The 25,777-nt window shown below is 47.7% G+C and overlaps 1 protein-coding gene across 2 annotated transcripts in view; it reads right to left on the bottom strand.

Moving 5' to 3' along the window:
* Positions 1–25,777, bottom strand: part of daam2 (dishevelled associated activator of morphogenesis 2) — a 355,177-nt gene that overhangs the window by 34,212 nt on the left and 295,188 nt on the right. For both annotated transcript variants that reach the window (XM_078212233.1, XM_078212234.1), the window contains exon 23: positions 18,837–18,968. In XM_078212233.1, the coding sequence (XP_078068359.1) occupies positions 18,837–18,968 (132 nt within the window). The remainder of the gene's footprint in view (positions 1–18,836; positions 18,969–25,777) is intronic.

The raw sequence follows: 25,777 nt of genomic DNA, 5'->3' as shown, positions 1-25,777 counted from the left end.
TGCCTTTCCGATCCTCGCAGAGCTCTTTCGGTGATGAAGTGATTTATCACAATGTAAAAGACACCACTGAGATTTCACAAACTTGTGTCCAAATGTGAAAAGGGCAACAGAATCAGGAATGAGACTATCATCAGGTTACCTTTCATTAACTCCATCACCTGGACCTAGTTAGTCTGGATGAAACCTGCGAGACAGCAGTCTGAATCGGAGTCCTAGACAAAACACTAAGACCAATTGGTGAACTAAGGCTTGCCTTTATTAGTTCAGGCCCACCTCGCTTCCTTTTGTTCCATATTTTACTAAGTCCTCTGATATCCCATCCTCGAAATCTCTGATCCTCTCACTGCTGCTTTTTATCAGAGGATTTACTGGGCTCAGGGGGAGAACTCGGTGGGTTGTAGGCATAGCGAGCCAGCATGGACAGAATGGGATGAGTGGCCTCCCTTTGTGCTGTAACCGTTCTGTGATTCTATTTGCCCAACCATTGGTGTCTCTGCCTTCAGCCAACTGCATCGCACTTTCTGGTGCTTCTACCTGGGGGCCTTGTCTCCTTAACATGGGCAGCACAATGGCACAGTGGTTAGCACTGCCGCCTCACAGCGCCAGGGACCTGGGTTCGATTCCTGGTTTGGGTCACTGTCTGTGTGGAGTTTGCACATTCCCCCCCCCGTGTCTGTGTGGGTTTCCTCCGGGTGCTCCCACAGTCTGTAAAATGTACTGGTTAGGTGCTAAATTCTCCCTCAGTGTACCCGAAGAGGCGCCGGAACGTGGCTATTAGAGGATTTTCACAGTAACTACATTACTGTGTTAATGTAAGCATACATGTGACTAATAAATAAACTTTAAACTTTAGTGTCACAAGTAGGCTTACATTAACAGTGTAATGAAGTTACTGTGAAAATCCCGTAGTCGCCACACTCCGGTGCCTGTTCGGTTTCTTCCGGGTACTCCGGTTTCCTCACACAGTCTGAAAGACGTGCTAGTTAGGTGCATTGGCCATGCTAAATTCTCCCTCAGTGCACCCTACTTGTGACACTAACAAACAAACTAAAAAAAATAAACTCATCACGTTGTGAGCTTTTCTCCTAAGCAAGTTATTAAGGTTATTAAGGTTGTGTTAGCTTTTATTGGTAGAGGGATTGAGTTTCGGAGCCAGGAGGTCACACTGCAACTGTACAAAACTCTGGTGCGGCCGCATTTGGAGTATTGCGTACAGTTCTGGTCGCCGTATTATAGGAAAGATGTGGAAGTGTTGGAAAGGGTGCAGAGGAGATTTACCAGGATGTTGCCTGGTATGGTGGGAAAATCGTATGAGGAAAGGCTGAGGGGCTTGAGGTTGTTTTCGTTAGAGTGAAGAAGGTTAAGAGGTGACTTAATAGAGGCATACAAGATGATCAGAGGATTAGATAGGGTGGATAGTGAGAGCCTTTTTCCTCAGATGGTGATGGCTAGCACAAGGGGACATAGCTTTAAATTGAGGGGTGAGAGATATAGGACAGATGCTAGAGGTAGGTTCTTTACTCAGAGAGTAGTAAGGGCGTGGAATGCCCTGCCTGCAGCAGTAGTGGACTCGTCAACATTAAGAGCATTCAAATGGTTATTGGATAAACATATGGATGCCATATGGGTGCCAGCTGGGTGGGTTTCGGGAGGAGCTGAGTGGTTAAGGCTAATCGGGTAGGGTTGGAAGGATTTCTGGGGAGGGCGGGGTTTGGGAGTGGTTGAGAACATATTTGGAGGTTTGGGAATGGAAGGGGAAGGATCAGTTGTAGCATTAGCCAATTTAGACCAGGTTTTAATCTGTCTAATATTTCCTGGGTTATTATTCAGGTAAATATACAGAATTCTCTGCAGTCAACTCCAACTCAGAGTTGGAGACATTCTTAGAGGGTGCTGGGAATTGCCAATCGGAAGTTTATACTTCCCGGCAATTCCCACGTAGATCCGTGCATCGGGACTTCCCAGAGGATCCCGGTATGCATCTTCAGATGACCCAGAGACTGAAGATTTGCCCATGATTCATTGGAAAGAAGGTCAAAGGAGAAATGAAGCTCGTTGCTAGGGCTCAGTGATAGCACTCTCATTAAAAGGTGAAGGGGGAAAAGTTTGTGCGGAACCGTTAGAAATGGCGGAGCTGCTTAATGAATACTTTACCTCGGTATTCACGGTGGAAAGGGATCTGGGTGGTTGTACTGCTGGTTTGCGGTGGACAGAAAGGATCGAGCATGTGGACATAAAGAAAGAGGATGTGTTGGAACTATTGAATGGCATCAAGGTTGGTAAGTCGCCGGGACCGGATGGGATGTACCCCAGGTTACTGTGGGAGGCGAGGGAGGAGATTGCGGAGCCTTTGGCGATGATCTTTGCATCGTCGATGGAGACGGGAGAGGTTCCGGAGGATTGGAGGATTGCAGATGTGGTCCCTATATTCAAGAAAGGGAACAGGGACAGCCCGGGAAATTACCGACCGGTGAGTCTAACCTCAGTGGTTGGTAAGTTGATGGAGAGGATCCTGAGAGACAGGATTTATGATCATCTAGAGAAGTTTAGTATGATCAAAAGTAGTCAGCACGGCTTTGTCAAGGGCAGGTCGTGCCTTACGAGCCTGGTTGAGTTCTTTGAAAATGTGACCAAACACATTGACGAAGGAAGAGCGGTGGATGTGGTCTATATGGACTTCAGCAAGGCGTTCGAAAAGGTCCCCCATGCAAGACTTCTTGAGAAAGTGAGAGGGCATGGGATCCAAGGGGCTGTTGCCTTGTGGATCCAGAACTGGCTTGCCTGCAGAAGGCAGAGAGTGGCTGTGGAGGGGTCTTTCTCTGCATGGAGGTCAGTGACCAGTGGAGTGCCCCAGGGATCTGTTCTGGGACCCTTGCTGTTTGTCATTTTCATAAATGACCTGGATGAGGAAGTGGAGGGATGGGTTGGTAAGTTTGCTGACGACACCAAGGTAGGTGTTGTGGATAGTTTGGAGGGATGTCAGAAGTTGCAGCGAGACATAGATAGAATGCAAGACTGGGCGGAGAAGTGGCAGATGGACTTCAACCCGGATAAGTGTGTGGTGATCCATTTTGGCAGATCCAATGGGATGAAGCAGCAGTATAATATGAAGGGTACCATTCTTAGCAGTGTAGAGGATCAGAAGGACCTTGGGGTCCGGGTCCATAGGACTCTTAAATCGGCCTCGCAGATGGAGGATGCGGTCAAGAAGGCGTACGGCGTACTGGCCTTCATTAATCGAGGGATTGAGTTTAGGAGTCGGGAGATAATGCTGCAGCTTTATAGGACCCTGGTTAGACCCCACTTGGAGTACTGCGCGCAGTTCTGGTCACCTCATTACAGGAAAGATGTTGAAGCCATTGAAAGGGTGCAGAGGAGATTTACAAGGATGTTGCCTGGATTGGGGGGCATGCCTTATGAGGATAGGTTGAGGGAGCTTGGTCTCTTCTCCCTGGAGAGACGAAGGATGAGAGGTGACCTGATAGAGGTTTACAAGATGTTGAGAGGTCTGGATAGGGTAGACTCTCAGAGGCTATTTCCAAGGGCTGAAATGGTTGCTACGAGAGGACACAGGTTTAAGGTGCTGGGGGGTAGGTACAGAGGAGATGTCAGGGGTAAGTTTTTCACTCAGAGGGTGGTGGGTGAGTGGAATCGGCTGACGTCGGTGGTGGTGGAGGCAAACTCGTTGGGGTCTTTTAAGAGACTTCTGGATGAGTACATGGGATTTAATGGGATTGAGGGCTATAGATAGGCCTAGAGGTGGGGATGTGATCGGCGCAACTTGTGAGCCGAAGGGCCTGTTTGTGCTGTGGCTTTCTATGTTCTATGTTCTATCTCAGAGGGTTGTGGGTTCAAGTCTCACCCGGTGCTGACACTTCAGTGCAGCACTGAGGGAGTGCTGCCATGCCAGATGTAACATGTATTTGGATAAGAGGTGAAACTAAAATTTGTCCTTTTAGGTAGGTCGATGTGAAAGATCCCATGGCACTACTTCGAAGAACAGCAGGCGAGTTCTCCTGCAACTAATGTCACCAAAAATAAGACACATTATCCGCTCTTTTCACCTAACTGTTTGTGGGAGCTTGCTGTGCATAAATTGGCTGCCACATTTAGAATCCCCACAGTACAGAAGGAGGCCATTTGGCCAATCGAGTCTGCACCAACCACAATCCCACACAATCCTATCCCCATAACCCCATGCATTTACCCTAGCTGGTCCCCTGGCACTAAGGGGCAATTTAACACGGCCAATCCACCTAACCCGCACATCTTTGGACTGTGGGAGGAAACCGGAGCACCCGGAGGAAACCCACGCAGATACGGGGAGAACGTGCAAACTCCACACAGACAGTGATCAAAGGCCGGGAATTGAACCCGGGTCCCTGGCACTGTGAGGCAGCAGTGCCACTGTGCCACCGTGCCGCCCCGTGGTGAGGTTTTTCTACATTATGACGGTTCCTAAACTCCTTATTTAGCTATAAAGCGCTTTGGGATGTCGTGAGGCCATGAAATATGCTCTGGAAATCCAAGTCTTACTTTTGCCTGGAATCCTTTAGGTTTCTCTTGTGTCCTTAGCCGAACCAGGCTCTGACACTGCCAATAAAACTCTCAGCATTACTGTGTTCGCAAAGAGAGCAGGGAGGTCCCAAGTTCTTTGATCAGGCTCTGCTGGGAATAGGGCAAAAACATCAGCTGGGATCATTTCTGGAAACTGTGTGTGTGAGAGAACATCGGCCACGGATAGGGTGGAGCTGAGCTGAGCTGCCCTCCTGGAAAGCAGCCTGGTGGCATTCTATGGCCAGGATCCTGTCTCAATTCAACAGCTCAACTCATTCGCTTGTCATCTGTAGACAGTGTGGGGGCGGATCTCTGGCCCCCCTCGCACAGGCACGAATCCCATTACGGCTGTAGACTCTCGCGAGAGGGGCCAGCCAGCGCATGAGCCAGATTAGCATATTTCAATCCTTATTTATCTGTTCTAAACCAGATGGGGCAGCTCGCTGGCGCAGTGGTTAGCACTGCTGCCTCACAGCGCCGGGGTTCAATTCCCGGCTCGGGTCACTGTCTGTGCGGAGTCTGCATGTTCTGCCCGTGTCTGCGTGGGTTCCCTCCGGGTGCTCCGGTTTCCTCCCAAAGATGTGCGGGTTAGGTGGATTGGTCATGCTAAATTGCCCCTTAGTGTCAGGGGGACTAGATGCATGGGGTTATGGGGATAAGGCCTGGGTGGGATTGTGGTCAGTGCAGACTCGATGGGCCGAAGGGCCTCCTTCTGCACTGTAGGATTCTATGATTCACCCGACTCCTGGAATTCACACACCCGCCGCCGCAATGCAAAGTCGGCAGGAATCACTGCTAATCTCCACAAACGCAAACCAGACGTGATGACCACACCAGGGGGAGGGGTGCTTGGGGGACATTGGAGCCCTCATGTAGTCAGGGTCAGAGCTGGGCAGTACTCTAGCACTGCCAGCCTGGCAATGTGCCAGGGACACTGACAGGTTGGCACTGCCAAGAGTCGGGGCCTGAAGTGGGGGGGGGGGGGGGCGGGTCTGACAAGACAGGGCCTGGGGGGGGGGCAGGGCCTACAGGGGAGTCCATAGCTGGGGTTCCCACATATGAGGGAGGGAAGGGTCCTTTGATGCCAGTGATGAGAGGAGGGTCCTGGAGAAGCTGTCGATGGGGTTGGGGGGAGGTGTGGGGGGGAATAACCTGGGCCTTTGATGCTGGCGATGGAGGGGGGAGATCTTAAAGGTTAATCTGAGTTCAGGCTACGGAGCAGGCCTTGCTCCACCCCCATAATTCATGGCATCTCTCCCCTCCGTCCAAAACAATCACTAAGTGGGGTGAGGATTGCAATTGGAATCGCACTGACTGAATCGCCGGAGATGACACTTGGCCATTGCACCCTGTATTTTATTCTTGGTGGTAGTATCTGAAGGAATTGGGTTGGCCAGGATCCTCCTCTTCCAATATTGGGATCTTGCTGTGCTGTGGACACACATACGATGGCAATCAGGCGGCATGGTGGCACAGTGGTTAGCACTGCTGCCTCACAGCGCCAGAGACCCAGGTTTGTTTCCCGGCTTGGGTCATTGTCTGTGCGGAGTTTGCACATTCTCCCCGTGTCTGCATGGGTTTTCTCCGGGTGCTCCGGTTTCCTCCCACACTCCAATGATGTGTGACTTAGGTTAACTGGCTATGCCAAATTGCCCCTTAATTTCCAAAGATGTGTAGGTTAACAGGGTAAATGCGTGGAGTTAGGCGGATGGGGCCTGGGTGGATTGTGGTTGATGCAGGCTCGATGGGCCAAATGATCTCCTTCTGCACTGTAGGATTCTGTGATTTTATTCTATGACAATGACTAGCTGAAGTGCGAGCCATGACTGATGAAGTGGCACAGTGGTTAGCACTGCTGCCTCACAGCTCCAGAGACCTGGGTTCGATTCCTGGCTTGGGTCACCGTCTGTGTGGAGTTTGCACATTCTCCCCGTGTCTGCGTAGGGTGCACCGGTTTCCTCTCACAGTCCAAAGATGCGTGTGCCAGTTGGATTGGGGATAAATTGTCCATTAGTGTCAGGGGGATGAGCAGGGTAAATATATGGGTTACAGGAACAGGACCTGGGTGGGATTGTGGCCGGTACAGACTTGATGGGCAAAATGGCCTCCTTCTGCGTTGTCGGGACCTATGACTCGATGAGGTGATTGGGAATGTCCGGAGAATGTGAAATAGCACCAAATACATGGAAATACTTTTTCTGAAATTAAACCTTTAACTTTGAGACTGCATGTGGGTAATGATGAGGCTGGGAATGTGGCTGAGACACTCCTCTCCCTGTGTATAATCTGCCTGCTTTTTATCCCAATGATTTAAATAAGATGAAAATCGAAGAGTCGGGGGGTCCTAATCCACAATGAAATTTGAGGATTAAAAGCAATTAAACCGTCATGGCGTTAGAAAGATAAAGTCAGGCTCAAACCCAGTCAAAGCAGCACAGGGCAGTCCTGGCACACGGCCAGGGCACTGATTTGCTGCAGCATGCTACTCATTTCCTTTCTGTATAACCAGGCACCTTCCTCCACCCCCATCAACTGACAGACACCTGAAATATATCTGAGTGAGGAATGGGAACTGTGGATGCAGCTAGCGGCGCGTGTCAAGGCCTCTGTGCTTTGCCAATATTTGTAGGTGCTTTGATATTTGACCCGAATGTTCCTTCCTGCCTTGGAAAGTGTTTCATCGGCTTTAACCCCTGAATACTGGGGTATGATGGTGTCGCGCACACACACACACGCAAACACAAACTCACACGCAAACACACAGGCAAACACACACGCGCACACACGCAAACACACACGCAAACACACACACTCACACACACTCACACTGGGTGTCATAACTGGTCGGTGTCCTAACACTGCCCGCCTGGTACTGACAATGCTCCAGGGACACTGACAGGGGCAGCACGGTGGCACACTGGTTAGCACTGCTGCCTCACAATGCCGGGGACCCGGGTTCGATTCCCAGCTTGGGTCACTGTCTGTGTGGAGTTTGCACGTTCTCCCCGTGTCTGCGTGGGTTTCCTCCGGGTGTTCCGGTTTCCTCCCACAGTCTGAAAGACATGCTGGTTAGGTGAATTGGCCATGCTAAATTCTCCCCTCAGTGTACCCGAACAGGCGCCGGAGTGTGGCGACTGGGGGGTTTTCACAGTAACTTAATTGCAGTGTTAATGTAAGCCGACGAATAAAGAAAGTTAAGACTCTCATCACGCACACGCACACACACACACACACACGCACACGCACACACACGCACACGCACACACACACGTGCTCAAAGGAAACCTTCTTCCGTTAGTGATTATTCTGATTGTGCCGCTTTGGAAGCCAAATGTCATTTGTTGTCAATAAATTCCTTCCTGTTGAAGTTAGACGGGGATGTGGCGGGTGGGGAGGAGGAGGATGTGGTAACACTTGGTGTTGTGTGAACAGGCCAATAAAGGAAGTATTTGAAACAGGGCACTCTGAACAACGGGAAGTGCTCGCCACAAAGCAGCCCCGGCAGTCAGCAGGCAGCCCTGCTGAAAAACAGCCGCAGACCTGAACTCAGCCCCAGGCTTTGGGGCAGCGCCATGGCTTCCCGCGCAACGAGTGTGAAAAACATTGAGCTGGATAAATGACGTGGTCCACCATGGTCTGCTACTCATGGAGAGGCGATGGCCTCGTGGTATTCTCGCTAATCCAGAAACTCAGCTCATGTTCCGGGGACCCAGGTTCGGATCCAGCCACGGCAGATGGTGGAATTTGAATTCAATAAAAAGTATCAGGAATTAAGAATCTACAGAGAACCATGAAGACATTGTCGGAAAAACCCACCTGGTTCACTCATGTCCTTTAGAGAAGGAAATCTGCCGTCCTTACCTGGTCTGGCCTACATGTGACTCCAGAGCCACAGCAATGTGGTTGACTCTCAATTGCCCTCCAAGGACGACTAGGGATGGGCAATAAATGCAGTAAGAAGTCTCACAACACCAGGTTAAAGTCCAACAGGTTTATTTGGTAGCACAAGCCACTAGCTTTCGGAGCGCTGCTCCTTCATCAGGGAGTTCTGTTCACAAATAGGGCATATAAGACTCGAATTCCAACCATTATTTTGTAAATTGAGTTTGTGTCTTTATATGCCCTGTTTGTGAACAGAACTCCCACTCACCTGATGAAGGAGCAGCGCTCCGAAAGCTTGTGCTACCAAATAAACCTGTTGGACTTTAACCTGGTGTTGTGAGACTTCTTACTGTGTTTACCCCAGTCCAACGCCGGCATCTCCACATCATGGCAATAGATGCAGGCCAGCCAGCAACGCCCATGTCCCGCAAATTAAAAAACGCAATGTTACATGTAAAGAAAGCTGGAACTTGCATATCACATGGTGCCTTTTTCGGCAATTAAGTGCATTCAAATGAAAGATGCTGCTGTAATGCAGGAAATGAGGCACACAGCAAGATCCCACTCGGCATTGTGAGACAGCCATTAAGGACAGGGAAACTTGAGCCAAATTGGTAAGTTCTGAGGTCCACATACAGCTTCTTCCCTGCTGCCATCAGACTCTTGAATGGACCTACCTTGCACTAAGTTGACCTTTCTCTACACCCTAGCTATGACTGTAACACTACATTCTGCACTCAATCCTTTCCTTCTCTATGAACGGTATGCTTTGTCTGTATCGCGCGCAAGAAACAATACTTTTCACTGTATACATGTGAAAATAATAAATCAAATCAAATCAGATGAAAAAGTCACAAGTTGAAAACGGGGGTTCAGTTCTGGCAAGGGGAAGAGGGGATTGATTTATGAGAGAAATAAATATTAAAAACTTCAATCTTCAATCTAAAAGGGAGACAAGGAATGTGCACGGCACTGGAGAGAGGGCAGGAGAGTGGCAGGAGCATTGCTTCCCCAGATCTGCTTGCACAGATATCTCAGGCCCAATAGCCTCCTCTGTGTCTTAACCATTCTATGATTCTAAATAAGAATTTAGAAAGTTTAAAGTTTATTTATTAGTCAAAAGTAGGCTTACATGAACTGCAATGAAGTTACTGTGAAAATCCCCTGGTCGCCACACTCCGGCTTCTGTTCAGGTACACTGAGGGAGAATTTAGCACCAGGCCAATGCACCTAACCAGCACGTCTTTCGGACTGTGGGAAGAAACCCACGCAGACATAGAACATAGAACAGTACAGCACAGAACAGGCCCTTCGGCCCACGATGTTGTGCCGAGCTTTATCTGAAACCAAGATCAAGCTATCCCACTCCCTATCATCCTGGTGTGCTCCATGTGCCTATCCAATAACCGCTTAAATGTTCCTAAAGTGTCTGACTCCACTATCACTGCAGGCAGTCCATTCCACACCCCAACCACTCTCTGCGTAAAGAACCTACCTCTGATATCCTTCCTGTATCTCCCATCACGAACCCTATAGTTATGCCCCCTTGTAATAGCTCCATTCACCCGAGGAAATAGTCTTTGAACGTTCACTCTATCTATCCCCTTCATCATTTTATAAACCTCTATTAAGTCTCCCCTCAGCCTCCTCCGCTCCAGAGAGAACAGCCCTAGCTCCCTCAACCTTTCCTCATAAGACCTACCCTCCAAACCAGGCAGCATCCTGGTAAATCTCCGCTGCACTCTTTCCAGCGCTTCCACATCCTTCTTATAGTGAGGTGACCAGAGCTGCACACAATATTCCAAATGTGGTCTCACCAAGGTCCTGTACAGTTGCAGCATAACCCCACGGCTCTTAAACTCCAACCCCCTGTTAATAAAAGCTAACACACTATAGGCCTTCTTCACAGCTCTATCCACTTGAGTGGCAACCTTTAGAGATCTGTGGATATGGACCCCAAGATCTCTCTGTTCCTCCACAGTCTTCAGAACCCTCCCTTTGACCCTGTAATCCACATTTAAATTAGTCCTACCAAAATGAATCACCTCACATTTATCAGGGTTAAACTCCATTTGCCATTTTTCAGCCCAGCTTTGCATCCTATCTATGTCTCTTTGCAGCCTACAACAGCCCTCCACCTCATCCACTACTCCACCAATCTTGGTGTCATCAGCAAATTTACTGATCCACCCTTCAGCCCCCTCCTCTAAGTCATTAATAAAAATCACAAAGAGCAGAGGACCAAGCACTGATCCCTGTGGCACTCCGCTAGCAACCTGCCTCCAATCCGAAAATTTTCCATCCACCACCACCCTCTGTCTTCGATCAGACAGCCAGTTACCTATCCAATCGGCCAACTTTCCCTCTATCCCACACCTCCTCACTTTCATCATAAGCCGACCATGGGGGACCTTATCAAACGCCTTACTAAAATCCATGTATATGACATCAACTGCCCTACCTTCATCAACACACTTAGTTACCTCCTCAAAAAATTCGATCAAATTTGTGAGGCACGACTTGCCCTTCACGAATCCGTGCTGACTATCCCGGATTAATCCGCATCTTTCTAAATGGTCGTAAATCCCATCCCTAAGGACCTTTTCCATCAATTTATCAACCACCGAAGTAAGACTAACCGGTCTATAATTACCAGGGTCATTTCTATTCCCTTTCTTAAACAGAGGAACAACATTCGCCACTCTCCAGTCCTCTGGCACCATCCCCGTGGACAGCGAGGACCCAAAGATCAAAGCCAAAGGCTCTGCAATCTCATCCCTTGCCTCCCAAAGAATCCTAGGATATATTTCATCAGGCCCAGGGGACTTATCGACCTTCAGGGGACCTTCAGTGTTAACCAATAGGTGTATTAGAAGGGTCTGGCATATACAGGGTTAATGTGAGATTAAGTACAGAACTGCCCACACTGAGATGTCAGAAGGCACAGTGGTTAACACTGCTGCCTCACAGCGCCAGGGACCCGGGTTCAATTCCGGCCTCGGGTCACTGTCTGTGTGGAGTTTGCACATTCTCCCCATGTCTCCGTGGGTTTCCTCCAGGTGCTCCGGTTTCCTCCCACACTCCAAAGATGTGCGAGTTAGGTTGACTGGTCGTGCCAAATTGACCTCGTGTCAGGGGGATTAGCAGGGAAATATCAGGGTTTACGGGAGTAGGGGCTGGGTGGGATTGTGGTCGGTGCAGACACGATGGGCCGAATGGCCTCCTTCTGCACTGTAGGGATTCTGTGTTTCTTTTCTCTGCTGAGTGTGGTGTTGACCGGAGAAGTGTTAAGACCCAAGATGGAGATAGCTCCATTTCTGTACCCTTTACCGTACTGTTGTATATAATTATAAGTAATAAATAAAGACGTACTGTTCACATACAGAAGACTACAAAGACTTATTTTACAAACATATTCTGCAACTAACATCTTCCCAATAATAGGATCATAGGACTTAGGGGCAGGAGTAGGCCGTTCGAGCCTGCACCGCCATTCTCTAACATCATGGCTGATCTGGCTATGGTCTTAAATCCTTCTTCCTGTCTGCCCCCTTAATCTTTGACTTCCTTGTTAGTCAATAATCTGTCTAACTCTGCCTTGAATACATTCAAGGACCCAGCTTCCACTGCTTTCTGGAGAAGGGAATTCCACAGACCTTCTGAGAGAAAAAATTCTCCTCATCTCTGTCTTTAAAGGGAGACCTCAAACTCTTAAACTGTGCCCCCCGAGTTCTGGTCTCCTTCATAAGTAAAAACAACTTCCCGTTATCCACCCCATGAGATCCCGCCCAGGATCATTTAGGCTTCAATCAAGAACAAAGAACAAAGAACAATTCAGCACAGGAACAGGCCCTTTGGCCCTCCAGGGCTGTGCCGATCATGATGCCTGCCTAAACTAAAACCGTATGCACTTACAGAGTCCGTATCCTTCCATTCCCATCCTATTCATGTATTCGTCTAGTTGCCTCTTAAATGCCGCTATCGTACCTGCTCCCACCACCTCCCCAAGCAGCGCGTTCCAGACACTCACCACCCTCTGTGTAAAAAACTTGCCTCGCACATCTCCTCTAAACTTTTCCCCACGCACCTTAACCATAAATCAGATCACCTCTCATTCTTCTAATCATCATGCCACCGTGCCTTAATCTTCTTGAATGGCGAAGCGGGCTCGATGGGCTGAATGGCCTACTCCCGCCCCCATACACACACCCTCCCCGCCCCCTTACAGTGCAGAAAAGGCCCTTTGATGGGCTGAAGGTACTTTTCTGCACTGTATGACGATGACTTCACCACGCGATGTTTTCCCTGTCCAAGGGTGAGCTCGAAGGGAGGGAGGGCCTTGAAAGCAAAAAAACCAGGAGGGGATCTGACACTCGGGAATGTTTTTTGGTTGCTCAGTGAGAATTCACCTCCCGGCCTCTTCCTTCAGGCTTACCAGGTGCCCGGCTTCCAGGGCCGGATTGGATTCATCACCTCCATGTCCGAACATTTCTGCGGCTCTTGCAATCGACTAAGGATCACTGCCGATGGCAATCTGAAGGTAAGGGGGCTGGACGCAGTGGGCCTTAATTTTGAGATTGCCCCTCTCTCTGCAGGCCGACACCTGAGGTGGATCAGCACCCATACCCACGCCTCCCCCCACCCCCACCCACCCCCACCATGCCCCCCACCCTGCCACCGTGTTTTATGTTCTGACGGTGGCAAACTCAGTCCTGAGGGGAAGCTGCATGACAGCTGTTCACCCTGTGAGTTATAGCTCGCTGAAGTTGCAGAAAGTAAAGGGGGATTCAATCTCACAGTTAACTGAGGCTCTCTCTGAAGACGAAACAGTAGGCCGAGCCATATCTGTCTGGAACTGAGCTACATAAAGAACAGTACACACATGTAAATATACACATGTAGAAAACATATATCTAGATATATTATACACATATATGTATTTGTGTACTTTTGTTTGTTTGATTTGATTTGATTTATTATTGTCACATGTATTAGCATACAGTGAAAAGTATTGTTTCTTGCGCGCTACACAGACAAAGCATACCATTCATAGAGAAGGAAAGGAGAGAGTGCAGAATGTAGTGTTACAGTCATAGCTAGGGTGTAGAGAAAGATCAACTTGATGCGAGGTAGGTCCATTCAAAATTCATTCAAGTCCATTCTATATCTATATACATAGAATATATAATCTGCACTGATTTAATAAAATTATCCAGGATTTGGGAACAGAAACTGAGGAGATCAATTTTGCCTCAGATTGTTCAGGATATAGATCGTCGCAGACTGCGGTAAATTAAACAGTTTTATGGTCAGGAATATAAACGTGGCACTGACAGATTTTCTATGGCACACAGACACTGTCTTACATTCAAGGGCCTGCCACAGTAGGCTCTTTGAGAATAATGAAAAAAAATAAAGGAGGGATCCCAGCACATCTGTTCCAGTCAGACTTTCCATGCGAGCGAGTTAACAGAGGATGTAATTTACTGCCACACACAAGGTTTGTTCCTTGTTTTTAAACATCCCAGCAGCACGGAGTGCCAAATGAAAAACAAACGGAAGCTCGGCTCAGGCGTGGAAGAAATGAATTATTCTGACTGCGAACTAAGGGTTTTCCAGGCCGCCGTGTTTTGTGCAGAGCACAGGGAGAGTTATATATTTAAACTCACCGGGTATGGGGTTGGTGTTTAAACCACAGGTTATCCCTCTGTATTTTATTCCAATGCTAGGACTCTTCATCTCAGTCTTTCACTCCTGGTTTAAGTGTTTGGCTTTAGTGAAAGCTCATGGACTGCAACCAGGGTGGCACAGTGGTTAGCACTGCTGCCTCACAGCGCCAGGGACCCGGGTTCAATTCCAGCCTCGGGTTACTGTTTGTGTGGAGTTTGCACGTTCACCCTGCGTCTGAGTGGGGTTTTCTCCGGGTGCTCCGGTTTCCTCCCACCGTCCAAAGATGTGTGGGTTAGGTGGATTGACCATGCTAAATTGCCCCTCAGTGTCAGGGGATTAGCAAGGTAAATACATGGCATTACAGGGATGTGGCCTTGGTGGGATTGTTCTTGGTGCAGAATTGATGGGCCAAATGGCCTTCTTCTGCACAGGTTGACCCCTTGGTTGAGGTTTGTGAAGTTGCCACATTCATTCAGCACAGATAATTAGGGCAATTTTTTTCTTTGTTCGTTCGTGGGACATGGGTGTCGCTGGCTGGCCAGCATTTATTGCCCATCCCTAGTTGCCTGAGGGCAGTTGAGAGTCAACCACATTGCTGTGGCTCTGGAGTCATATGTAGGCCAGACCGGGTAAAGGCAGCAGATTTCCTTCCCTAAAGGGCATGAGTGAACCAGATGGGTTTTTCCAACAATCGACAATGGTTTCATGGTCAACAGTAGATTCTTAATTCCAGATATTTTTTATTAAATTCAAATTCCACCATCTGCTGTGGCGGGATTTGAACCCGGGTCCCCAGAACATTACCTGAGTATCTGGATTAATAGTCTAGCGATAATACCACTAAGCCATCGCCTCCCCTTAATGATGGTCCTCTTTAATAACAAGACTCAGGTTTCTGTGCTGCCATTCAATTTCTCCAGCCCAGAAAGGGGACAATTCAGACTTAGGAAACTCATTCTTATTGGTAGTAAATTGTTCTTGGAGACTTGTAAAATTTAAACCCTTACTTTATTTACTGATTTTTTTTAACACTTCCTATTTTGTCCTTATTATGCCTCTTTGTCTGATGTTGTCTTTCCCTCTCTTTCAGATCATAAGACCATAAGGAATAGGAACAGGAGTAGGCCATTCAGGCCCTCAAGCCTGCTCCACCATTCAATCAGATCACTTTTGGTATCTATTCAGATTCCAATTTACCCAATTCCCCGTTTTACTGTTCCTCAGATTTTTTCTCAATCCTTAAATCATAGAATCCATAGAATCCCTCCAATGCAGAAGGAGGCCATTCAGCCCATTGAGTCTGCACCGACCACAATCCCACCCAGGCCCTATTCATGTCACCCCACTTCTTTCACCTGCTAATCCCCCTGATACTAAGGTCAATTTAGCATGGCCAATCAACCTCACCTGCATAACTTTGGACTGTGGGAAAAAAACCGGAGCACCCGGAGGAAACCCACGCAGACACGGGGAGAACATTAGCACTGCTGCCTCACAACGCCAGGGACCTGGGTTCGATTCCGGCCTCGGGTCACTGTCTGTGTGGCGTTTGCACATTTTCCCTGTGTCAGCGTGGGTTTCCTCCGGGTGCTCCGGTTTCCTCCCACAATCCAAAGATGTGCTGGTTAGGTGCATTGGCCGTGCTAAATTCTCCCTCAGTGTACCCGAGCAGGTGCCGGAATGCGGCAACTAGGGAATTTTCACAGTAACTTCATTGCAATGTTAATGTAAACCTACTTGGGACATGAATAAATAAACTTTAACAAGTATATTCCTCAGCTACTTTATAACTGATGGGCCAAATACTCTTTTTGGCAACCATAGATTTTTTTTTGTGTTCTTAAATAATCTCACATGTAGCATCTGCTGGGATCTGGATAACGCTGATTTTAATTTCTCATCTTCTGTTTCCAGGTTTTAATGACCTTAATGTGTGGCAAAAAAGTGTCACATTCTGACAGGCAGTCGGTGGCAACACAGGCCCGATTTGAGTCAGATTTTCCACAAGGAACAAGGTGGCCCTGCAAATTTCACAACTCAGCAGTCAGACAGGATCCAAACCAAACTAAACGGAACCAGAAAACACTGGTGGGTCCTTCCAAAGAGTGCACACCACCCAGTTTCTTGGAGCCATCACATTTTGCAAAGAATGTGCATGGCACTCGCTGCGTGTCGCAGTGAGTGCCAGCCCATCTTGTGCTGATCTTTTGTTTCTGCGTTTCGCGCCCTCGATCATCTCGGTGCAGTCTGTCGTTACCCGTTTTCAGGGCCCCGTCCACAACAAGATCTTACAACCGTCGTCGGGCAACTGCCCAAGACCCAGAGGTGGCTCAGTGTCGGGAGGTTAGCTGTCTGTGTCATTTGCCCGAAAAGAAAAACAAATTAGGCACGACATTCGCCACTTGTTGTTGTAATCTATCCCGTGCTTAAAGAGAAGGGTCTTTCCCCCAGCCAAGAAACATAGTGAACACACAGTGCAAATCAAAAACATGGCAACCACAATCTCTGCGAGTCTTTTTTTAAGAAATATTTTTAGATTAAAACAGCCTGGTTTGTCAGCCCATAAAAATGTGCAAAGCGCAGTGGGTGGCTAACCAACAAATTGCACTCGCTTTATGCATTTTTTAATCTAAACATATGGTAGCGTTTTATTTACTTTGTGGGGAGAGGAATGGTTGACTATATTCAGTCTTTGCCGCCTGCTTTTCTTTACGCTTAGGGGGTATCCTCCTCTCTCTCCTTCCAGATCCAATATAAAACTTCATACAAGCCCCTGCTAACATTTAACAAGGTCTGCTGGAATGTTTTTAAGAGACACGCCCTCGAGGTAAAAAGGGACTCAAACCGTTAAGATTAGCTAATCCTTCAGGCCACTGCAATTAGGAGTCTTCCAAACAAGCCCTGGAACGGGTAACAATGCCAGTCACTCACTTTGTTGACCCAATGCCTATATTCTTATTGGGAAAGCAACTGTCTGGCTTCCAGAGGAGGGGACCAAAATAAAATAATCACTGGTTGTCCCTGAGACTCCTTTTTCAACGTTTATTCTTTCACCGGATGCGGGCGTCGCTGGTTGGGCCAGAATTTATTGCCCATCCCTAATTGCTTTTGAACTGAATGGCTTGCTAGGCTATTTCAGGGTCAACCACATTGTAGTGGATCTGGAGTCACATGTCAGCCAGACCAGGTAAAGATGGCAGATTTCCATCCTTAAAGGACATTAGTGAACCAGATGGGTTTTTCCAACAGTTGACAATGGTTTCATGGTCACCATCACTGAGACTAGCTTTCAATTCTAGATTTGTTGATTGAGTTTAAATTCCACTCAGCTGCTCTGGTGGGATTTGAACTCTTTAGGGGCAATGCGGTGGCCCAGTGGTTAGCACTGCTGCCTCACAGTGCCAGGGACCTGAGCTCGATTCCCAGCTTGGGTCAATGTCTGTGTGGAGTTTGCACATTCTCTTCGTGTCTGCATGGGTTTCCTCCGGGTGCTCCGGTTTTCTCCCACAGTCCAAAGATGTGCAGGTTAGATGCATTGGCCATGTTAAATTGACCCTTAGTGTCAGCAGGGTAAATAAGTAGGGTTATGGAACGAGGGCCTGGTGGGTGTCGACTCGATGGGCTGAATGGCCTCCTTCTGCACTGTAGGGATTCTATCCCTAAAGAGATCTTAGCCTGGGTCTCTGGATTACTGGTCTGGTGACGTTATCACTGCTACCACCATCTTTCCCCTATTAAAGAGAGAGTCTCACCATCAGGACTTCCCTTAACTGAGTGATCTAACGATCAGGACTTGAGTCTTACCATCAACAATGTACATAGAGTAGAAGACTGTAGAGGTTGGGTCATTACGTATGTTCAAGACTGAGACAGACAGATTTTTAATCAGTAAGGGAATCAGGGTTATGGAGATAAGACGGGAAAGTGGAGTTCAGGATTATCATGTCAGATCAATAGCAATTTCATTGAATGGCGGAGCAGACCCGATGGCCAAATGGCCTATTTCTGCTCCTATGTCTTATGGTCTATGACTTGAAATAAGTATACTGTGTACAGTTCTGGTCACCCTATTATAGAAAGGATATTATTAAACTAGAAAAAGTGCAGAAAATGTTTACTAGGATGCTACCGGGACTTGGTGGTTTGAGTTATAAGGAGAGGCTGGATAGACTGGGACTTTTTTCCCTGGGGTGTAGGAGGCTGAGGGGTGATCTTATAGAGGTCTATAAAATAATGATGGGCATAGATCAGTTAGATAGTCAATATCTTTTCCCAAAGGGAGGGGAGTCTAAAACTAGAGGCATAGGGGAGTCTAAAACTAGAGGCATAGGGGAGAGGAGAGATACAAAAGTGTCCAGAGGGGCAGTTTTTTCACTCAAAGGGTGGTGATTGTCTGGAATAAGCTGCCGGAGGTAGTAGTAGAGGCGGGTACAATTTTGTCTTTTAAAAAGCATTTAGACAGTTCCATGGGTAAGATGGGTATGGAGGGATATGGGCCAAATGTGGGCAATTGGGACTAGTTTAGTGGTAAAAACTGGGCGGCCTGGACAAGTTGGGCTGAAGGGCCTGTTTCCATGTTGGAAACCTCTATGACTCTAAGTGTACTCTGTGGGTGAAATAAATGTGATCAAAGAGAAGTTGAAAGGGAATATTTGACTTCTCACTCACCAGGGGGTAATAAACAAAAAACAGGAGGCTCACATTCATTGTCCATTCTGTTGCCATACCTTATCCTTAGCTTCGGCTAACAGGTCCTCCATCTCTGAAAAGCTGAAGCTAGCCACTGTAATAAAGTCACTCATGACTGGAACAAACTTGTCCTCGTAGTTTCGTGCGCGGCGTTTCTGGTACTCCAGCTCCTGGAGGGAGGGAGAGAGGGAACAAAATAAAACAGTCAACGTTTAGAACTCTCAATAACATGGGGAATTAATTATTACTGCACAAGTAGACCTCTTCCCTCTCCGCTGATGCAGGAGTCTCTCCCTCAATGACAGTAAAATGAAGGAGATAGTCATTGACTTCAGGAAGCGTAGTGGAGGACATGTCCCTGTCTACGTCAACAGCGATGAAGCGGAAATGGTCGAGAGCTTCCAGGTGTACAGGTCACCAACAACCTGTCCTGGTCCCTCCATGCCGACACTACAATTTAGAAAGCCCACCAATGCCTCTACTTTCTCAGGAAGCTAAGGAAATGTCCACTGCAACCCTCACCAAGTTTTACAGATGCACCATAGAAAGCATCCTTTCTGGTTGTATCACAGGTTGGTATGGCTGCTGCTCTGCCCAAGACTGCAAGGGACTACAAAGGGTTGTGGACATATCCCAGTCCATCACTCAAACTAGCCTCCCATCCATTGACTCAGTCTACACTTCCTGCTGCCTCGACAAAGCAGCCAACATAATTAAGGACCCCACGCACCCCGGACATTCTCTCTTCCACTTTCTCCCTTCGGGAAAAAGATACAAAAGTCTGAGGTCACGTACCAACCGACTCAAGAACAGCTTCTTCCCTGCTGCTGTCAGACTTTTGAATGGAGCTATCTCATATTAAATTGCACTTTCTCCACACCCTCGCTATGACTGTAACACTACATTCTGCACACTCTTGTTTCCTTCTCTATGAATGGTATGCTTTGTCTGTATAGTGCACAAGAAACAATACTTTTCACTGTATACTAATACATGTGACGGTAATAAATCAAATCAAATCAAATCAAAATGACTGTAATGCTATATTCTGCACCCTCTCCTTTCCTTCCCCCCCTATGTACTCTGTGAACGGTATGCTTTGTCTGTATAGGGTGCAAGAAACAATACTTTTCACTTTATACTAATACATGTGATAATAATAAATTAAATCGAGTCTCGCCAACAGAGTTCCTGTTAAATAATTAATCGGACCCCCATTAAAGATGACAGGTGGGATTTTATGGCCTCGCTCATCCCGAAAACATAAAGTCCCGCCCGGGATCAACGGACCTTCCCATGGTCCGCCCCTCGCCCGCTCCAATTCCCATGGGTGGATGGGACAGTAAAATTCCGGCCAGCATCTCACCACCAGACCCTCACCATTATATAGCAGTCTGTTAACAGAGTTAGCTCAGGCAGCACCTTTGTTCCAGACTCTCACCGTCAAGGCCTCTGTTGAAGGACGGATTGATCCCACAGGATCCATGCTCTGCCTGGGCTTCACCGTCCTCATTTCCTAAATTAAATCAGGATGAACAGCAAGGCGACGGCATCCAGCGCTAATCGGAATCTGCTGCCTATCAGGCCTTTATCAAGCCCAGCGATCAGCACAGCAAGTCTGCATAGGCCTGCTCGAATGTGCCTACAGCCACATCCTGTGTGCGACTGGCCCATCTGCTCTGGGCTGATGGATTTGTAATATAATTAGAGTTCATTAGGAGGGCTCGATGTACTTTGAGGCACGTGCTGCCCCCCTGGCCTGCCTGATGACACGCTCTGGTGTGGAGAGGAAGCAGAGCAGCGGCATCAGGCTGGGTGAGGGATGTCTCGAACCGGTTGTCACCTACGTGAGAAGCTGAACGCTGAACTGCCTGTCCAGCGACAGCAGAGGTTAGCTCAGGCTCATCCTCTGGTCGCCGTTTAGCACAAGGTGCACCTGGGTTTTAATCTCTACAAAGAATGCTTAATATTACACAGGGTTCAACTGAATTTCAGTCTGCGGTGAAAGTTTGTGAAAAACGTTCCTGAAATATGTTTGAATTTGATAACTGGGAAGGAAGCCAAGAGGAATATCAATTAGAACGTAGAACAGTACAGCACAGGAACAGGCCCTTCGGTCCATGATGTTGTGCCCATCATGATGCCAGATTAAACTAATCCCTTCCGCCTGGCCTGGGTCCATATCCCTCTAATCCTTGCATATTCATGTGCTTATCTAAAAGTCCCTTAAATGCCCCAACTGTATCTGCTTCCACCACTACCCCAAGCAATATGTTCCAGACACCTACCACTCTTTGCGCAAAAATCGTACTCATGATGTGGTGTTGGACTGGGGTAAACACAGTGAGCAATCTCACAACACCAGGTTAAAGTCCAACAGGTTTATTTGGTAACAAAAGCCACTAGCTTTCGGAGCGCTGCTCCTTCGTCGGGTAAGTGGGAGTTCTGTTACCATCACTGTCAGGTTGCAACCTCTGCAAGATGTGCCAGCTCATCGACATGGATGCCATCACCTCACGTGAGAACACCATCCACCAGGTACACGGTACATACTCTTGCAACTCGGCCAACGTTGTCTACCTGATACGCTGCAGGAAAGGATGTCCCGAGGTATGGGGAGACCATGCAGACGCTATGACAACGGATGAATGAACACCGCTCGACAATCACCAGGCAAGAGTGTTCTCTTCCTGTTGGGGAACACTTCAGCAGTCACGGGCATTTGGCCTCTGATCTTCGGGTAAGCGTTCTCCAAGGCGGCCTTCACGACACACGACAACGCAGAATCGCTGAGCAGAGACTGATAGCCAAGTTCCGCACACATGAGGACGGCCTCAACCGGGATCTTCGGTTCACGTCACACTATCTGTAACCCCCACGACTTGCCTAGCCTTGCAAAATCTCACTAACTGTCCTGGCTGGAGACAGTACACATCTCTTTAACCTGTGCTGAACCCTTTCTCCACTCACATTGTCTGTACCTTTAAGACTTGATTACTTGTAAAGACTCGCATTCCAACCATTATTTTGTAAATTGAGTTTGTGTCTTTATATGTCCTGTTTGTGAACAGAACTCCCACTTACCTGACAAAGGAGCAGCGCTCCGAAAGCTAGTGGCTTTTGCTACCAAATAAACCTGTTGGGCTTTAACCTGGTGTTGTGAGACTGCTTACTGTAAAATCGTACATCAGAGAATGAGGCCTTTCTGTCCATTTATGGTCATCCTTTGAAGGAGATATCCAATCATTCCTACAGCTCTGCTCTTTCCTGCAGCCAAGCAATCATTTTGTTTTCAAATAAGCATTTGCAGGGCAGCACGGTGGCACAGTGGTTAGCACTGCTGCCTCACAGTGCCAGGGACACGGGTTCAATTCCCGGCTTGGGTCACTGTGTGTGTGGAGTCTGCACATTCTCCCCATGTCTGCGTGGGTTTCCTCTGGGTGCTCCGGTTTCCTCCCACAATCCAAAAGATGTGCAGGTTAGGTGCATTGGCCATGCTAAATTCTCCCTCAGTGTACCCGAACAGGAGCCAGAGTGTGACGACTAGGGGATTTTCACAGTAACTTCATTGCAGTGTTAGTGTAAGCCTACTTGTGACACTAACAAATAAATAAGTAAATAGATAGCTCTTCCACGCCGAAGTGGCACAATTGTGAACTTACAAAGGAGAGGGGACTGGCCAGGAGAAGAGGAAGAGTTAGGGGGAAAGAGATTAATGAATGGTTAAGTAGCCGTGGGAAAACATGGAAGGTGGACAGGTTTAGAAAGGGAAATCCCAAGTGAAGAACCAGATTTCAGCTAAATAGCAAAAGAACCAAAGAGGGAAAACTTTTTTTTAACAGTGTGAGTGGTTACGATCTGAAATGCAGTGACTGATTCAGTCATTGCTTTTAAAAAGGAAATTAGACAATTACATGAAGATAAAAGTTGTGAATGGCTATGTGGATGAATTAGCTCAGCTACTGTTGCAGAGAGATGGCATTGATTCGATGGGCCAATTGGCAGCTACCATTCTATAATTCTCAGCAAGTGCAGCAATCATTGACATGTATGAAGTCTCTCTGGATGTGACAATACTGTGCCTCTAAGAAACATATTTGTGTCATGTTTCTTTGGAAGGGATGGTTTTATATGTCAGCTCTGATTACAGTACCAATTGTCAGCAACTGGCAACCCACGTGCTATAATGCAGAAGACTACTTGCTCCTAGTTATTGGGGATTTGTTTTAACCTGAGTTAATGCAGTTTTGTTATTTGTTGGGTTGTCCCCTGGGGTTTCAGAGTAGGGTTTAGTTTGGTTAATTGACAGGAAGAGAAAGTCATGTGAATGGGTGGGGCCCAGCTTACAGAGAGAAAAGCAGGCAGTTGCTGTTTAAAAGGAGCAGCTTCTTCTCTCCTTCTGGGACCAGCTAGAAAATAGGGATCTCTCTCTCTGGAGTTCTGCTGTGTGAGGACAGGTCTCTCTCTCTGGAGGCTACTTTCTGACTCTCATGGACTCTGCAGGGCAAACCTATCAGCCCCATTTCCCTGCTCTGTCCCTATAGCCGTGTAAGTTTGTTCCCCCCAGTTGACCATCCAACCTCCTTATGAAATCATTCAGAGAATCCCCACAGTGCAGAATGAGGCCATTTGGCCCATCGAGCCTGCGCCGACCACAATCCCACCCAGGCCCTATTCCCGCAACCCCACATGTTTACCTTGCTAATCCCCTGACACTAGCGTCAATTTAGCACGGCCAATTAACCTAACCAGCACATCTTTGGACTGTGGGAGCAATTCGGAGGAAACCCACGCAGGCACGGGGAGAATGTGCAAACTCCACACAGACAGTGACCCAAGCCAGGAATTGAACCCAGGCCCCTGGCGCTGTGAGGCAACACTGCTAACCATTGCGTCACCGTGCTGGAACCATTCTGGTAAATGTCCTCTGGAGACTGTTATCTGACAGTCAGAAGAATGGTGTCTCTCTGTATCTCTGTGCAGAGGTGTTAAGAGGCTGGAGGACTAACAACCCAGGTAAGCCTGTGTGTTTTTGCTAACAGATTCTGAAGAAGAGTTTACATTTATGGGGAATATTGCTTAAATTGGAACTGATAGAAATCACTAGCAGTTAAGAATTACACCTTGTAATGGTATAGTTGGTAAAGATTATGCTAATTCTTTTTGTTATAGTTAAACCGGGTTGTTAAATAACGTTTGCTTTAATAAAAACTTCCTAGTGGGTCAATAGAATCACATCTGGAGCTAAACACCTTACCCTCACACTAATATCAAAATCACAGGTAGGGGAGTCTAAAACTAGAGGGCATAGGTTTTAAGGTGAGAGGGGAGAGATACAAAAGAGTCCAGAGGGGCAATTTTTTCACACACAGGGTGGTGAGTGTCTGGAACAAGCTGCCAGAGGTAGTAGTAGAGGCGGGTACAATTCTGTCTTCTAAAAAGCATTTAGACAGTTACATGGGTAAGATGGGTATAGGGGGATATGGGCCAAATGCGGGCAATTGGGACTAGCTTAGTGGTTTAAAAAAATGGGCAGCATGGACAAGTTGGGCCGACGGGCCTGTTTCCATGCTGTAAATCTCAATGACTCGATAAAAACAGTTGGGGTCCAGGTGAACTTCACAATAAACCATCCTTCCTAAAGTGTGGTGACCAGAACCGGACACAATGCTTTGGCTGTGGTCAAGCAGGGGAGGGAGAGGGTGAAAAGCAGAAGGGACCAGAGGATGGCCAGATCTATTCATACTCACCAGACAATGATGTATTGGTTACATCTTCACAGTGATATGTGGGGAAGCTGTTTTCAGTGCAAACACTGGCAACTGAAGCAGGCGGCGCTCCACACACAACGGTCAGACTCACACACAGAGCGCTGCACTCTTGTCTTTCACTGCCAACGGAACTCTGAACCACTGGATGAAGGAGGTGGTGCCACACCAGGCTGGCAAATCGTGTTTCAGTTTGAACAGCTTATCCTCTCTGGGATAGCTGGGCAGTGGTGGTGGATGGTACGGGTAAGTTCGAGACGGGCACTTGGCAAAAATAAAAGATTGAAGATGCTGTCTATTCCTATGGCAGGCAGATGCAGAGTTAACTTTGAACTTAAGCTTCAACTCTAACCCTTTACCGATGACCTATGAATGTCAAAGGACATTTCTTTTTAATTCATTCATTGGACATGGGTGTCGCTGGCGGGCCAGCATTTATTGCCCATCCCTTATTGCCCAAGGGCAGTTGAGAGTCAACAACATTGCTGTGGCTCTGGAGTCACACATAGGCCAGACCAGGTAAGGATGGCAGATTTCCTCCCTGTTCTGGGGGGGTTAAGGTGGACAAGATGAGCAGGGTACGGACAATTAATGTTGGTAGCGCCGATGGTGTAGGAACTCAAAGAATAAAGAACAAAGAACAGTACAGCGCAGGAACAGGTCCTTCGGCCTTCCAAGACTGCGCCAATCATGATGTCTGCCTAAACTAAATCCGTATGCACTTACGGAGTCCGTATCCTTCCATTCCCATCCTATTCATGTATTCGTCTAGTTGCCCCTTAAATGCCGCGATCGCATCTGCTCACACCCCCTTCCCGGGCAGCGCGTTCCAGACATTCATCATCCTTTGTGTAAAACACTTGCCTCGCACACCTCGTCCAACTTTTCCCCACCCACCTTAAACCTATGCCCCCTAGTACTTGACTTTTCTACCATAGGAAAGAGCATCTGACTATCCACTCTGTCCATGCCACTCATAATCTTGTAAAAGATCTTGTCACTCAGGGGCTTGTGGCCAAGATTTCAGCAATTTGGGACCCGGGTTCGAATCCCGCCACGGCAGATGGTGGAATTTGGATTCAATAAAAAAAATCTGAAATTAAGAGCTACTGATGACCACGAAGCCATTGTCAGAAAAACCCATCTGGTTCACTAATGTCCTTTAGGGAAGGAAATCTGCCGTCCTTACCTGGTCTGGCCTACATGTGACT

Source organism: Mustelus asterias, chromosome 5 (assembly GCF_964213995.1).
Source record: "Mustelus asterias chromosome 5, sMusAst1.hap1.1, whole genome shotgun sequence".
Lineage (NCBI taxonomy): Eukaryota > Metazoa > Chordata > Chondrichthyes > Carcharhiniformes > Triakidae > Mustelus > Mustelus asterias.
The sequence above is the reverse complement of the archived record's forward strand: the minus strand, read 5'-3'. Positions and strand labels throughout refer to the sequence as shown.